This window comes from Dryobates pubescens, chromosome 27 (genome assembly GCF_014839835.1).
Source record: "Dryobates pubescens isolate bDryPub1 chromosome 27, bDryPub1.pri, whole genome shotgun sequence".
NCBI classification, from domain to species: Eukaryota; Metazoa; Chordata; class Aves; order Piciformes; family Picidae; genus Dryobates; species Dryobates pubescens.
Genome location: NC_071638.1, coordinates 13,078,906 through 13,096,461, shown reverse-complemented (window position 1 = coordinate 13,096,461; position 17,556 = coordinate 13,078,906). Strand labels below are relative to the sequence as shown.

The 17,556-nt window shown below is 42.3% G+C and overlaps 1 protein-coding gene across 1 annotated transcript in view; it reads right to left on the bottom strand.

Annotated features, from left to right (window-relative positions):
- Positions 1 to 13,302: 13,302 nt before the first annotated feature.
- LOC104299986 (ADP-ribosylation factor-like protein 8B) overlaps positions 13,303 to 17,556 on the bottom strand; it is a 28,559-nt gene continuing 24,305 nt past the window's right edge. The window contains exons 6-7 of the mRNA XM_054173905.1: positions 16,688 to 16,758; positions 13,303 to 13,675 (exon numbers count right to left, since the gene is read on the bottom strand). Of these exons, the coding sequence (XP_054029880.1) occupies positions 13,626 to 13,675; positions 16,688 to 16,758 (121 nt within the window). The 3' untranslated portion in view covers positions 13,303 to 13,625. The remainder of the gene's footprint in view (positions 13,676 to 16,687; positions 16,759 to 17,556) is intronic.

The following is a 17,556-nucleotide window of genomic DNA, read 5'->3' as shown; positions in this document are numbered from 1 at the left end:
AGTATTAACAGAAGTCTTTGCAAACTATTGGACATAGGCTTATGGAAGAGTTTGGAGGTCTTTACTGTAGACAGTGGTGACATTTCCTTAAAATATTTTTCATATTCCCAGATCTTTTGTGAACATGGACAAACTCTTGAAGTTTATTAAATAGTGCATTTCACAAGCCTTCTCAAACATCTGATGGTGTGATTGCCATAACACCTTGAAAACTCTTCCACTTTTTTATATGCATGCCTCACACCTTGCTCAAGTCAGCCAGCTTCCCTGCACTCTGCTGGTCACAGAAAGACGTATCTACCTCATGGACTCCCACACCAGCAATTTTCAAACCAACCTGCACAGCTAATATGAAAACATATCCATCACTCTTGAACACTCTCAGCCTGGAGCAATGCTTTAGGAGTCAGTGAATTGTTATGTTTCCCAGTCTTCTACTTCTAAAGATGGTAACATATGCAGGGAAGGGGTGGCTTGACACATGAAAGTGACCTTAAAAATAGGTTTATCTCATGGCAGGCTAAAGTGAAAGCAAGTAAAAGTGCTTATTTGGTAAACACAAGGTAGAAAAAAGCATTTGCAAAGTACAAAGCCACAAACGTGTAGAAATGAAAAGGAACAAGCACTAATAAGTGCAAGTTATCTCATATCTGGATAAGCAATTTAGCAAGTTGCTTAATGCTGATGCTTTTCATCAGCACAGCTCTTCACACTGCTGTGAAAAGCTCAAACTTCAGGCTGAAGCTCATTAATGTATCTTTTATATGTGTGTATGCATGTGTGTGCCTGCACATGTATTTTTTACATATGTTCTGTTGCTACAGATTGAGAGCAAACAGAACAGTAACCAACCACTTTGGAACAAGGGGACAATGTCCTGGGTTTCCTCAATTCTCCTCCCTTTCCCTCCTTTCTCTTTTGTTCAAACAGAACCAGCTCAATATCATTATCTTCAGAGAAATCCATCCATCCATCCATCCATCTCATTTCATCAAGTAGGCTGCCTGCTGCCAATTGCTTCTCATCCTCAGGAAGTACTGGACAGTACCATTCCCAGAAGGAAGAAAAAAGTTTTAGGATTAATTACTCTCCACTGAAGTGCAGGAAACACATCTTCAGTGACACACTTACCATCTCACAACATTCAAAAAGGCTAACACCTTGCATTCTAAATGGAAATCCAGAGACTGTTCTAAGGAGCCTAAATATTGTTTCAGATGCACTAGATAGGGAAGGACTGCAAGAAGGAAGATAGCAGTATAGAAAGATGATTACATTGTTTCTCAGCAAAGATTTGTGAACAACATGGCAGAGCAGCAATGAGGGCTTGAGTTATGTTTTTCTCATGGATCTCTTTATTCTTTGCAGTTATCACTGCAAAATTAAGCCTTGTGGATCATCTAAAGCCAATGTCCTGTTTTTGATAAAAGTGGTAGGAAACTTCCCACTGACCTCCATAGACAGTGAGGCAACACTGCTCTGCCTCTGGTTCTATCTCCGTTTTTATCGTTTAAGCTTAGCAGGCAGAAGGTGGTGAGGAGGCAGTAGAACTGTTCAGTCGTGTCTCAAGTCTCCTCCCAGCCTGGTATATTAACCCAGACTGCTACTCCACTCTGTTGAATGCAATACTGAGACTGTGATCTGCAGTGGCTGTAGCACAGGGCTGCTGCTTGCCCTACCACCTGTGCAGCAAGGAGATCAGCTCTGGCAGAGAGGTGAAATGAAGAGATGGGCAAAAGAGTTTACTCAGCTGCAACAGCTCAACCATTGTCATGGGGACCAAGAAGGTGAAGCCAGGAAGATGCAGCCCCATGTGAGTCCAACATACAGGAATGGTATTGGAGGAGGACAGGCAGCGGCAAGTGAAGCAGACAAATGAGCATCATTATGGAACAGCACACAAAAAATGAAGCCACATGAAAGGGATGAGGGAAACAGTCACATAAATCTTCACCCTCTCTGTGAATATTAATTTGCATGCTTGTTATTTTTGTGAGGAGGTATTTTTCTCCTGAGGAGTAATCTGTCAATTTTCATTAGCCCCTGGACCAGCAAACCTCACCCAGCAACAATGACCTCCAGTTCTCCTCCTTGAAAGGTGCCATTCCCACACTTCAGCTTTTACACAGCGTGTTTACACTGTCCAATAGACCAGACTGGGGGCCCTTAAAGCAAAATAAAGGACTTGAGCCTCAAACAGTGCATCTGTGAATCCACTGACTTCAGTGGTGGTTCACTGATTTGTAACAGTTTGGCATCAGAAAATGGAAAGCATTAAAAACGAATGGCAAGGATTTTCCTGTGCCCATTAAAAATCTTCTGTTAAGAGCTTAAAGTACAACAGTTAAATGTAATTAAAACTATCCACTACACCAGTGCATTTTGTTCTGTACAGTGTGAAACCATCTCTTGCTGTTCCCTCATCTTTCATCTTTTGTTTTAAAGACATTGATTTATTAGTTTGCAGCTTCAGTAAATTGGAAAAGCCTGATGCTCAGACTTCTTACATGTGACTTGTGAGTCTCATTTCTCAAATGTACTGCACAGTTATTTTGACAGTTATGCAAGATTTAATTAGGAATCAGTTTCCCAGCAGTTAAAATGCTGCAACATTATTTTCCCTGTTTTATGCTTAGTTCAACATAGAGTGAACTACAACTTTGAGATTTATTTTGGTACATGTGTGACATAGTGACAGCTTTGGACTTTATTCTCAAACAAATAAATAAATAAATACACACTAGTAAGAAAATTCTCAGAAAAACAAAGCACTTTTGAGTGATAATTCCTCCATTCAATAAAAGCCTTCCTTTTTCCATAATTTCTTTAATTTTCCTTATTCACAGAGACCTATAAAGCCACTTTAAAAATGTTTGATGATGATAATGATAATGATAATAATAATAATTAGTAATAATAATAAACAAAACAACCAGGTTGGAAGAGACCTTCAAGATCATTGTGTCCAACCCATCAACCAATCCAACCCACCTAAACAACTAAACCATGGCACCAAGCACCCTATCAAGTCTCCTCCTGAACACCTCCAATGATGGTGACTCCACCACCTCCCCAGGCAGCCCATTCCAATGAGCAATGATGATAGGAACAAAAAGGCAAAAAGAACTTTAAGGGTCTTAGTATACTTTGATTTCAAGTAACTCAAAAAGAGGTTGTAAGCAATGAAACTGAAAATGTCTATGGGATTAATTGCTTTAATCTCTTTGGCAGTACCTTCAAATTGCAAGTCCTAAATGTATTCCATGGTCTTTGTCCATTTATATATTTCCAAAACAAAGTATTTATAGAAAGAATATTTGGCTCTTGCACTATAGCTCTCTCTGAAAAGTCTTTATTAAATAATGCTTTCAAGGCATAGTTCCACTTGCACCGAATGGCATAGGGCCATTCAGCTCTGATTTTTGTGTAATTGATGTAAATGAAGCATGTAATAATGTTGTGTCATATGCATGAAAAACAGCTCTACGACTCTCTAGTTACAGGAAAAATAATAATTAAGAGAATTTGGGAAGTTAAAGAAGGTTAAGAACATTTCTTAAAGGGGAAGGAGGCTCTTTGTCCAGGAACCAGTGGGACTCATTCATAGGTCTTTAAACTAGATGTGAAGGGCGAGGGGAAGAAATCTGGACTGCCTTTGACAGAGGGTCAACTCCCTGGGAGTTCCTGAGGCAGCAGAAGCCAGCAAGGAAACTCCCATGAAACACCTCAAGGGAATCAAGGGGAGCTTTGCTAAGAAAGTGATGCAGCCAAGAGGCCAGCCAAAGTGCCTCTATACGAATGCATGCAGCATGGGCAATAAACAGGAGGAGATGGAAGCTACTGCGTGGCTAGGAAACTATCACCTGATAACCATCATTGAAACTTGGTGAGATTAATCCTGTGACTGGAGTGTGGCTCTCCTGAACTCAGGTCAGGGCAATCCTTCACAGCTATACAGGCTGGGGGATGATGAGATTGAGAACAGCCCTGAAGGAAAGGACTTGTGGGTACTGGTGGACAAGAAGCTGGACATGAACCAATAATGCACATCTGCAGCCCAGAAGGCAAATTGCATCTGTCTTGATGCTGTTCAATAGAATAGAATAGGACCAGGTTGGAAGAGACCTTTGAGATCATTGAGTCCAACTTATCACCCAACACTATCTAATCAACTAAACCATGGCACCAAGCACCCAATCCAGTCTCTTCCTAAACATCTCCAGTGATGGTGACTCCACCACCTCCCTGGGCAGCCCATTCCAATGGCAAATCATTCTTTCTATGAAGAACTTCTTCCTAATATCCACCCTAAACCTTGCCTGGCACAGCTTGAGACTGTGTCCTCTTGTTCTGGTGTTGGTTGACTGGGAGAAGAGACCAGCCCCCATGTGGCAGATCAAAAGAGGTTATTCTTCCACTCTGCTCTGGTGAGACCTCACCAAGAGTACTGTGTCCAGCTCTGGGGCCCCCAACACAAGAAAGACTTTGACCTGCTGGAGCAGGTGATTTCATTCTTCCAGTGCACAAAAATACTTACACCTTGTCCACCTCCAAGCCTGAATAGATATACCAACCTTACCCTCTTGCAAATATCTTTACTTCCTAGATAATCTGGCAAATAGAGCTAACATATTAACAGCTATATGGATTTGATCTAGAATGAGTCACAGGCATTTACTGATGGTTGCATGCAAAACACAAAGCACTTCTAGGCATTAGGCATTGTGCTGGTTTGAGCATCTGAGCTCTTAAAACTCCAGTTAAGGCTCAAACCAGCACAGGCACATGTCTAAGCATCACTATATTCACTAAAAAGTAACCCCAAATACAGAGATTTTATTTCATATCTATTTCTGCTTCATATAACACATTTACAAAAGACACAGCTGCTAAATGCTGAGGTTGAAACTCATAAAGTTTCAGAAGTACCATATAGGCTGGATCATAAACATCAAGGTGCAAGGTAGGAACTCGGGTAACAGAAAGATTAAAAGGTTCACTGCCTGGAGTATTTAGCTTCCTTGCAAGCAAAACTAACAAAGTCAAACTGTTAGGTCCTGGAAACAGAAGACAGCCCTCCTGAACAGTGCATATTAAACCCTATTTTTTTCCATTTCATTTCACAGCAGACTTGCTTTACAATGCCAGTAATTCACCTTTCTCAAAGAGAATGTAGTTTTGTATGGCAAGTAAAACTTACTTTTTCACCAACCCATTTGTCCACTCCTCATGAGATCCTCCAGCAAAAGTAGAGTTTTTTGTATAGTACAAGGGAATAAACTGGCTAATAATCAGATGAATGATAAAACTGTTTTCCTTCACCCAGTATGGAAGCTGAGGTTGTAGAAACATGAAAGATGTCTTAATGTGCCAGTCTTCAGATTCACACTCTAGCCTCAGGACACTGAGAGGCATCTTCCATCTGCTGTATTCCAAGCACCAAGAAAATGAGCAGAGTAATGGTTTGGGGGTTGAGGTTTAGAGTGGCAAGGAATAAGACTTTGAACCAAGACTGAAGGTTGTCAGATGTGGAGTAGTGTCACAGACTTGTAATTAATCTGATCCGGAAGATGAATTTAGTGGCACAGCACATAATAAACATTGAAACATACCTGGACCATCTTGACAGTTTATTTGTTAAGTCCTTAAAGGCCTCCATGCAGCATCAGTATGGCAAAAATACTTACAGTTAATCTGCATTAATTTCTGCAGAAGACAGGATGTGTTGGGCTCACTCCTTCTTGTAGCTGACAACCTATCCTCCTAAAAAATCTGATAGATGTTGACCTTATTCAAACAGGCAGGTAGCCTACTAGATGTAGAGTACATGGATGCACTTTGACTGTTCATCCAGTCAAATAGCTGCAGATGTTTGGGGTTGTGCATGCATCAAGAGCTCATTTAGCCAATACACTTAACATATTGACCAACATGTCAGGAAATCTTTTGCCTGTAACTGAACTACATTCTGTCACATCACACACAAATACATCCCTTTCTGTGCTGTCTTCTGAAGAGACATCAGATCACCTCTTCATTAGCCAGAAATTTTGTTTCTGGGTGCAGTAGCAGCTCTTTGCCTTAGGCAAAATATACTCACCCTTGGCTTTCTGTGTCCATATGTAAGCAGAAAAGGGGAAGAATAGCAAACACTGTACCTCTCCACTAGGGTTCACCACATCCATCAAAAACAAAACAGATGAGTGTTTTGTAACATACCATTCAAGTCCTACTGCCATAAACTTGGGAGGAAGAAGGTAAAAAGTGCTGCATCAGTGGTCTTGACTGCCTTGGGATTTACTCCAGCCTCTTTTTCAGATTCAAGGACAAACTTTTTCATAGCATTTAAGGGGGAGAATCTTGCTTATGGATTACTTGTAAAGCTATCAGCACTAGGGGGGACAACCTGATTAATAACCTGGATCTCTTTTCTTCCTTCAATTTCTCTAACAAAGCTCTTGGTCCACTATGGCTGTACTGTGCAGATTCCTAATCAAGTAGCATGCTGCAAATCTGGACTCTTTGTCCAGATGTGTCTAGATAAATAACTTTAAATACCAGCAGTGCGTGTGCCTGCCTTTGCACTGAAGGATGGATTAGGGAAATGGATTGACTTGTTTCCCACTTTCCACACAACCTGTAGTTAACAAGTAGAGTCAGACAATGCTGCTTAACAAACCCACTTACTTTAAGTGCACTTATCTGTAAATACCTTATTCTTAGAAAAGTATTCTGCTTACCTAGATGGATCACAGTGCTTCAATTTTCAAAACTGGAAGGCAGATGAGCTACCCAAACTGGGAGCTGTTTTGTAAAAGTATGAGCACTAGGGGTAATCTGGTCCACTCAGTCAAAAAAACAAAAGCATTTTCTAAATGCCTGTCTGTGAGCCCCAGGGATGAAGCAAGGATGAGATATGCAGAGATGACAGAAATCACCTTCCTCTTGCTTCATCTCCAAAGTGTGGGGTTTTGATTCTGTCACAGGACGTGCTGTGGTCTTGGAACACCATTGGGAAAATCTATGCAGAAGCAGCTAACCCCCTTCTGGATGGTTGTTTCAATGCAAATTCAAATGTTTATGCTGACACACCCCGCTCCAGAGGGGCCAAGGACACAGTCCACACCCAATAGTAAAAGGGCAGAGCCTGTACCACTGGATGCCACAGGACTGCCAGTCCACCTAAAAGCTGTGTTTCTGCAAAACCTCTGATACACAGTGATCCCAGCCCCTTTGTTCACCAGTCTGAGCACGGTCCTATGCCAGCAACAGGCACTTGCAATGACAAGTACCAAATCATGCCACCCTAGGGAAGACCATACAGCAGGGCAATAGCCTTGCTTGTTCTGTACCCACTCCCTCTCTCAAGTGAAGAGCAGACCCACAGATGGCTGCTGTGAGGTGCACATCTCTTGTGCTTTGCCTTTTCAAAACAGCAGGACTGCAAGGCTCAGCAAGCACTGAGCCCTAAAGGGCCAGCTGGCTTCAATCCTCTTAGCTGCCATATGGCCATGGTACCATCAGTTTTCTTCCCTTTTCCTCTAACCAGCAGAGGATGGCTCAGCAGTGACATCTGGAAAAGCAAAAGAGGCAGCATTTGCCCAAGCCAGCTGGCACAGAAGACACAATCACACACAGGTAGAGAAGAATAAGAGCGGGGGGGTTGGACACTATTGCAGCACACAGGCACTGCCATTGTCTGCTGCTTGACTTTGCCCCGGTTCACAGTTAGTTCTTCCCATCCTGCTCCCACTGTTACACTTCTGTCCAGAGTTGCTGGCATGCTGGACACTGGCTGCAGAGAGGATGACCATGGTCAATCATGGTCAAGCCCTTCCTTTTTCAGTCTAAATGCCGAGCATTTCAAACCACATCCGAAACAGGGCAGAACACTTAAGAGTCATCAGGGCTTTATGTCCCTTTTAGAAGAACTCAAGAAATAGGAGCCAGCATAAGGTGCCTCTTCACCTCAAAAATGTTCTGCCTGCTGCCTTGACCCACCTCTCACCTGGCTTATCCACATACCCAGGCTAGTTTATGAGAGTCTTCCTACACACAAGTCTGCTTTCCAAGAAACAGCTTGCAAATGGTCATTGTGGTGGTTTGAGCCTCAACTGGGATTTAAGAGCTCAGATGGGGGCCATGGCTGAGAATCCCTCCCCTGCTCCCCTCTCCTCTTTCCCAGTCGAGAGAAAAAAGAAAGGGAAGGAGCAAATCTACCAAGAAATAATTTGGAGTCAGTTTGGAAGTAGAGAGGTAAAAATTTTCTTTAAACAATATATATATAAAACAGTAACGGGAAGGGTTCACAAGGGTAAGGAACAAAGATAGATGGGGAAAATATGAGTACAGAACCAATCCTCTGGAGTCCTTTGGAGAGGCGTAGATGTAGCAGGGAGGAGGACCAGGCCTGATCATGTGGCAGAGAAGCAGGAAGCCAGCAGCAGTCCTCTTGTCCAGGCAAAGCAGAAGCCAAAGAGCCTTTCATCCACACAAGGCAGAAGCCAAAGAGAGCAAAAGGCTGCAGTGTCATCCTTTTTATAGGCTTGCTGGACAGGGAGGGGGAGTGGACTGACTCAATTCCCCAGGGGGAAAACACGCTCCAGGGAGAGCAATGCTCTCACAAGTCCTCCCCACCCCAGCTTTCAGGATGGGTGTAACCCATCACAGTCATATTGCATGGATAGCTCTGGGAATGTATCTTCTCACTCTGCTGACCATGCTAACCAAGGTAAAGGAGACAAAAAAGGCTGAGAACACCCATAATCATCAGTTCATGCCATGGGTCAGTAGTATTGCTATTGTTTATTAATTTTGAGAATTGTGTGACAGAATAGTGCTATTAAACCAGGTTCTGTTGCCTGCCCAATCTTCACATCCTTCTACAGTAGGTCTATCTGCAAAATGTTCATGTAATGACCTTTCCAGCACAATGCTCACATTCTGGGAGAGAGCAAAAATGCTGCAGACCATGCCACAAGGCACATCAATAGTCCTGGCAGAACTGGGGCTAGCAAAGGGACTGTCTCTGTTGGTATACCATAAGCTCATTATTCTCACATACCCCTACCACCTGGACTGCATTCCCTCTTTGCTATTCTTTAGTTATCCCAGTTCCAAATTCCCTTTTCTTCTTAGGATCCTCTATGTGACACCACAATGAAGACAGAGTGCCCTCAAGAAGTAGGACATAATGTTTTCTTTCAAGGTGACTTTAGCATTGAGAAGACTCTGTGGATTATGCCATTTTGCCAGGAAACACCTAAGCATGGAGAGAATGGGGAACAGAACAAACCCTTTATTTTGTACAGAGTCCAAGACATTCCAGACCTACCTTGGAATGAATTCTGAATCTATCTTTCACAGAAGCCAAGCCATGCAAAATATGCTACATCTTGCTAGTGATGCAAAGAGCTTGTGAACAACAGTTAAAGTCAGGACAGACAAGTATGAGGTCACTTGCCTGAGCTGCAAGAGAAGATGGTTGCCTTGGCAGGGGGCCAACTGAGAAAGACAGAGCTCAGTAATTTTGAGGGTAATACCATTGCCAGTAGATCACAAGTAATCTGGAAAAGCTTCTGCTGAAAGCTGAAAACAGGACAGCATCCACTCTGTCCAGACTTGACAGACTCCATGACAGACTTCACCTCTCATGGACACTTTCTGTCTGTGCTAAAGAAGCAGTTTGTGACTCCTCAGAGACCCATTTCAGTGTCTTCTGCAGTGAAAAAAGAAAGTTGTTCCACCCTGTTCCATGCCCTGGTGGCTTCTGAGAATCTGGGATACTGTTTACTTTTGTTTACCAGTGGTGGTCAGTCTATGCCTCCAGCATGACTGCATGATGACATGAATCATTTGATTTGGACCATAATGCAACATAGAATCAACCACAGAATCATAGAATGCACTGCTTCTAGAAGTGATAACATTTAATGTTTATAGTTAGTACCAAGACTTTGGGTGCAAAACAGTTGTCGCTTATACTCACTCCTATATAGACCAAAGTCACTGCTCAATCTTGTGTGCCAACATCATCTCTTAAAACCACCCTTCCCTGTAAGTAAGGAGGATGTAAGGACAGCTCTCCTCATGCTTCTTTGCAGGCTGTCCTGAATCACTTCATGCTGATGACCTCTGCCTCTAGATCAAGTTTGCAGATATTGCACCTTAAGTGAGGGTGTCAGTGTCTTAGGTCCCAAGCACAAAGATATAATGGACTCACTGTACCCCAGGATCTTTGAAAACTATACATGACTTCTACTTGAAAGCAATTGAATATGATAACCCATTGGAAGAGATGCTGTACACACATCCTGTACAGACTGCCACACATCACAGGATCACAGGATCACAGAATGCTAGGGGTTGGAAAGGACCTCAGAAGATCATTTAGTCCAACACCCCTGCCACAGCAGGATCACCTAGAGTAGCTCACACAGGAACGTATCCAAGCGGGTTTTTAATGTCTCCAGAGAAGACTCCACAAACTGGGCAGCCCATTTTCAGTGCTCTGTCTCCCTCACAGCGAACCCTCTGTGCTCCAGTTTGCACCCATTGCCCCTCGTCCTATCACTGAACATCACTGAGAAGAGCTTGGCTCTGTCCTCCTGACACTCACCCTTTACATATTTATAAACATTAACGGGGTCACCCCTCAATCTCCTCTGAGTTAAACCTTTTCAAGCAGTTCTGGATACAGTATTCCAGATGTGGCCTCACCAGTGCTCATGCACTGGCCTGGAAACCATGGTGCAGAAAACTAATAGTCAGAAGCCAGCCCTTCTCTCCTATCCCCCTTCCCTTACACACTTTCAAGCCATGATGTTATGACCCAAGCTAGGTAGAGTTTGTTACACATACCCTTGCAGGATCACAGAGTGCATGCTACAGAGCAGACTGGGACACAGCAAGAGGCAGAAGAACTTTGCTGGAGATGTCAGCCCAGCGTACAGTTTACTCTGTTTCACAACCTTTCAATTTTGGGCTCACTACACACAATTCTTGCATCTGTGTCATCAGCCTGCTTGGAAGTCTCATGACACCCTGTCCTAAACCAGAGAACAGAGGCATTCCACTTAGAATGCTGCTCAGGTGACTGAAGTACCAGGGCTTTACAAAACAGCTTATTCAGGATCAAATTATGTATTTGTCGCTGCTCTCTGCAGTAAACGTAGGAGGTTTTATAGTGTGCTTGACAAAAAACTCCATTTTGAGTTAGTTTTTTCTTACAGCATTTCACTAAAATTTCATGTTTGTGATTGCTTTCTGCAACACACAATGCAAATGAAAAAGAAATGTGGGAAAAATCCACCTCTAGCACCACAAAAAAAAAAAAAAAAAGGAAAGAAAAAGGGGAAAAAAAAAAAAGGCTCTGCAAATAAAACAGATGGTTGGCACCTGGTGGTTATGCATAGCCCTAGGTGAGAGTTAAGCTGTTCCTATGTTTGGGAGAAAGGAAAAAGGGAAGGGAAACATGTTTGTAGCACTGTTGCACTTGCACTGTCTTAGGGCTCTTAGTTTTGTGGGGGTCTGGGGTTACAAGCTGTGCCTAAACTGAAGTTTCGTCTAGCTCAACTGTCTACATCCCTCAATGCTGTTTTCTTCCCACAGCCTAGAAAACATGCATGCAGGCGACATCACCACCATCAGGCTTGTCTAGGGATCAGGAACCCTGAGCATACCATGGCACTTGTCACCTCCAAGCAAAGCCAGAACGCAACAGCAGCCTTTGCTGCTCTGTCTTGGGGGCAGATTCTCAGGAGCGCTGACAAGCACCCTTCTTGCTTCTGAAACACATGTAATGTAGATCCATGCAAGCTCACTGCATTACATATAGCTCTCTGAGCAAGGGGACATCCTGCACAAAGGACCACAAAGGCTCCTCTGTGGAGAAATAATATTGCAATTCTGTCTCCAGTGGTCTAGACCTCTTGTAAGGCTGTACGGCCATATGCAGCGTCAGAAACAGGAGGTCAGAGCTGTCCTTCAGCTACAATTCATCTTTTCCACAAAGCTATTGAGTGTGACAGCAAACACTCATCTTGAGCTAAGCTCTTTTTGAAAAATTACTTGAAGGCAAGTTCTTGAAAAACAGGCTGTTTCAGATGGGAACACTGAGACCAGTGCCTGCTTTGATTTGCCTTAGGTTTGGATACAAGGTCACACAGGAGGAGAGAGGAGGAGAGGAAAAAAGCATATGCTGTATAATGGGATTATTATCATAACAAAATTGCTCATTGTCACGTCTTACTCACAGATACTCATTCAGCCAGCCTGGAACGCTATCTCCTCCCTCCACAGGTGTCTTTAGCTTGCATTGGCACTTGGTAATGTGTATACCACATATAGGAAGTTAACTTCTCTGTCCATCTCCCAAGTATTACACTGAGCAGAGCAGGGGAAGGACAGGAGCTGGCATCACTTCTCTCGCCAGTGCTGTCTTAGGATATAGGCTGGAAGCAATCAGCCTGCAAAGAGGTTGCATTCACCCTCAAAAGACACCTGCAGCAAAGGAGCAACAGATATCCAGATAAAGGAGCAATGCAGTAAGATTTGCTATGAAATTCCTGTGCCAGAAGCACAACCTAGAGGTGTTTAAGAGACTGGATGAGGCACTTTAGTTGATTAGATAGGGTGGGGTGATTGGCTGGACTTGATCTTGGAGGCCTCTTCCAACCTGGCTGATTCTCTAATTTTAGGAGAGCATCAAAATTTCAAAAGTGAATTGCTCCTTTAATCTGTTTCAGAAGAACTAATCCTGCTTCAGAGCACACATCAGGCTGCATACTCAAAAATTCTTCAAGGCTCATGAGTGAAGAATGGTCCAAAAGCACTGTGAAAATTATTTCACATACAATAAATATGCTCAGAAAAATCCATTGATTTGGGGGGGTAATAATGTCAGAAAAGATGCATCTGATCTCACATGCTCTCTCTTTGTATTTTTCTCTCATAAACAGAGAAAAAAATCCCTTACACTGCAACTCCAGACTCTCTTTCCTCTCCCAGTAGAGGACAGGATTGCCTGGAATTTGTTCTATTTTTAAATTCCCAAAGAATTTTCATACAAAGCAAGTCAATTAGGGACTGGAAAACCAGGTAACTACAGCTAGACAATGCTGGAAGTAACTCTTCAGCAATCTGATGAATAGCATTTTGTTAAAATACGGCGCCTTTAATTACAGTTTTAATTGATTATTGATAGTCAACTCCAGGTGTTTGCGGGGAAAAGAGTTTGTATGAATAATTACATGATTTGTTAAAAAACAAAACAAAACAAAATCCAGTCATATTTGTTTCTAACTGTGCAGTTTATTCAGTTCCAAATTAGGAAAAGATTTCTAAGTATTTGACAATTCACATGCATAAACTCAAACCATTTCAGCCCCAAGAAGTATTGATTTCCCTCATTCTTGTATAAAGGTGTTCAGGAAATTCACCCAGGCAGACAAGTATCTGGATTGTTTTTAAAAAAGCACCAAGATAGAGAGACAAGCTATAACTCAGTTTTATTTCTGTTGACAAACACAATCAAAGCGAGTCCTGGTAGTATGCAGTTGCAGTCTTTTATCTTTTCACACTTGTGCACAGCTGATAGGAGTGAAAGTGATTGGGGGAAATTTCCTTCAACACTGTCTTGATTTGGAGTGCTGAATAAGCCATTGTAATGTTATGTCTGCCAGGATAGATAAAACAGTGAAAAACTCAACAGGCTGCTGGTAGGGACAACAGAGCACCAAGTTAATACAAATTAAACACCCCCTACCCACCCAAAAGAAAACCCAACCCAGAAACCACAGGTTCTCATTCATATCCAATTAAAGATTTAGTACTTCAGATTCCAAGTGGGATATTTTCCTCTTTTAAAAATTGTTCTTAAATCATGTGCATTTTGTATTCCTGAAATATGATGACTGACATCAAATTCTCCAAGTTACAGATGGAGAACTGTTAAAAAGGCAAAGATTTAGGGTGACCATGAAATGAAGTGTGAAATTCAGACTGGAATGACATGTAGTGTGAGAGTAAAGCAAAAAATACTCAGCCAGAAGGAAAGAAAAGGGCAAACATCTGACAAAGCATTAAGATGCCATTTAGGTAGGTTGTAGAAGTCCAAGGTTTCTGAAAGACATGCAACACGACTAAAATTTCATCGCTGGAATTGGTAACCCTCCTGATACAATGTGATAGATTGGTCTGAAAAGTGCAGCAGTTCACAAACTGATTCATGAGCAGATGAGATATCTTTGCCTCAAGGCAGTAACATCTGTCAGGGAGGTAGGAGGGATGTCAGGGGTCTGCAACAGCTCCAGCCCTCACATTTAAATGTGTTGCTGTATCTGTCCCAGTTTCAAGACACAGTTCTATTAATATTGTAACCGACCAGCTCAGGCACTGAGATGCAGACAAAAGCATCCCACAACAGCTAAACCAAACCTACTAACTGTTTACTTATCTTCCACCACCTCTCAGGACACAGAAACTGGCAGCCTTACACCTCCACCTCCTGATAAATGAAATCATAGGATAGTCTGGACCAGAAGGGACCTTCCCAACTACACCAGGTTGCCCAAGGCTTCATTGAGACTTATCTTGAATATCTTCATGAAGGTATCTTCAACCACCTCCCTGGGCAACCTGCTCCAGTGGTCCACCACCCTCATAGTAAAGAAGTCATTCCTGATATCCAATCTAAATCTGCTCTTCTCTAGTTTGAAGACATTGCCCCTCATCCTGTCACTGCAGGCCTTCGTAAAGAGTCCCTCTGCAGCCTCCTTGGAGCCCCCTTCAGGTACTGGAAGGCTGCTATTAAGTCTCCCCAGAGCCTCCTCTTCTCCAGGCTGAACACCCCCAGCTCCCTCAGCCTATCCTCACAGAAGAGGTGCTCCAACACCCTGATCATTTTCATGGCCCTAAAGACCAGTTAGGCTGTGGCTTGCACTAAAAAATGGCTATCATCTCATTCAGATGCACTGATATCGATTAAAAATGCCTAAGAAGATGACAGCTCCCAGTAAGCTCCTTAACAGCAAAGAGAAATTTCATCACTTCAATAAGCTAAATATCACAGATTCATTTAGGCTGGAAAAGACCTTTAAGATCATGGGAGTCCAACCATTAAACTATCATTATAGTCTTTCATTTTATTTTCCAGTCCTGTGATCACTGTGGGTTCTTGTCCAACCTATTCTCATCTTCTCAAGGTTCTCCCTCAAAACATGGCACACAGTGCTCCAGTAATGCCTGCACAGATGTATTGCTGTTCTGCATTAATGATCATTCTTCTCCTTGTTTTCCCACTTGCAATTTTAGCATGCTTTCTTTGCATGCTTTTCTCCACCAGGTCATCCATATAATCAATCATGATCAAACTCCATTTTGCTTAGGATCATTTCAGAAATTAAACTGTTTTTACCAGTTTCTAATCACAAGTCAAAATACCACTTTCAAGATCCTTCACTGCAGCCCTGCTACCAATTTGATGAAGATCAATCACTGTATTTCTAAAACTTCAACCACCTTTCCTGCCCTTTACCTGTCTTGTCTTCCTTACCCCTTACCTCTGAAAGTCTTACCTTCCTCAGTGTAAGAGCATGTTCTGTGTACATTTCCCTCACTTGGAGATAACCATGGCACCTCAAGCTGCAGAAAACCTAGGGTCTGGCCTCCTTCAAACCAACATGCCCAAAATGAGTACACTGTTTCTGAGATAAGCCCTCACTGCTTAGCTGGCATCTCACCCAGCCTCCTGAAAATCAGGTGTCATGGCATCATTTCCTCAAGAACTCCACTACCTGGTCCTCTCTTCCCAGGATGGAAATGTCCCCCACTGCTGGGAGCAACTAGCTTTCCTCTGATTCCTACTCCCACTGTTTCTCATTCAGCTGAACTGACAGAGCTGCCCTGTTCTTCTAACAAGTCTGGCTTCATCAAGAACCAGATATCAGTATCTGCCCATGCTGTGTCCCTCCCATCCAGCACCACTTGTCTTAGCAACTCAGCATGCAGGGAAAAAGGGTGGCACAGAGGCAGCAGGGCCCTAGGTAACTGCTGCTGCTTCACCCCTTTCTCTTGCTCTGTAAAGGGAAGGGGAGAACAAACAGGAAAAAGGGAAAAGAAAGTGGAAGAAACGGAAGTGAGAGAGAGAAAAGAGCAAAATGCAAAGGCAGATGGAAGACACCCTCATGGGGCTTTTATAGGTCCTCACTGACTTCAGGATACACTTTTTATACCCCAGGACAAAAGCATTAGTCCCTGAGTTTGAGGAATGTTACCATTCAGCCACATGCATATAAGGCCTGATGTCAAAGTATAACCACCAAATGTTTAAAGTACCATCCAGCAATTGGAAGGCCTTCATACCTAATTATTAGTTTTGCAGAAATAACACAGCTTTTGTGAAAGACTCAGTCAGTCTGGTTTTTAAAGGCTTTGCCAAGGCCCCTATCAAATTAATTTCTTAACTTTTCATGGAAGTAAATAATTCTTTAGGTGACTTCTAAATGAAACAAAAATGCTATGTCAAAATAAAAAAAAAATCAGTATTTGCAAAGAGTTCTTTCAAAGTAAATTAAGATTTTCAGTTATGTGTTGGAGTTAGATGTTCAAGTATCATTAACAAAACTTTTAACTTCTGATATGAAGTACAAAGTACATACTGATGATGCTGTAAGAAGAAACAGCTTACCAATGTTATCCTTCTCTTTGCAGGAAATGGAATAGCAACAGATTTCTCTGTCTTGAATAGCTGAGAGGTTTCTACAGAATCAGAAACATCAAAATAATTAGTTGTTCTACTTTTTACTCTGTGGATTCAGTTCTACCCTCAGATATTTTTTCACATGCACCTCTGCTCACACACAATCCTTATTACTTAAAACCATAAAAACATTGTACAGACATTTCAAAACTATTTGAAATCTCTCACTGAGTCAGTGTAATGGTGAACAATAAAACCAGAGAAATTAATGCATTGAAAATGACATTTTGTAGTGGCAACCAAGTAACACTACAATGTCTTAGGATTCATCTTTTACTCTGTTCACTTAGAATTCAGAGTTTTGATCTCCAACAACTGTTATTATCAAGTAATGGTACTCAAATGATCACACCAGTTATGTTTAGGGTATTTATTGTATCATACTGCAATATGTCAAAACTGACTCCTACTTAAAAGAATGCCTTTACATTTAGGAAGAAACTGATCCTTAATTAATTTCTGTTTCTTTCTGGGAATGTCCCAGTTCTGAGCATTTTGTGATTTTGTCATTTATTAATCCTTGCACATGTGACATGCAGGAAACTGACCATGTTCCTGGAGCAGATGGAGAGTGGAGGCACTAAGAAGGAAAGATTCTTGAGATCACACAAGAGATTCTAATTAAGGAGAGAACTAAATAGTGACCTCCCTGGACTTCAGGAGAGCAGACTGGGCATCTTCAGGGATCAGCTTGGAAGAGTCCCTGAGAAAAGGCCATGTAGAGAGAAGAACCCAAGAAAGCTGTTTAATATTCAAGGCTTGACATCAAGAGCAGCCTCATCCTAAGAAGTCCAGAA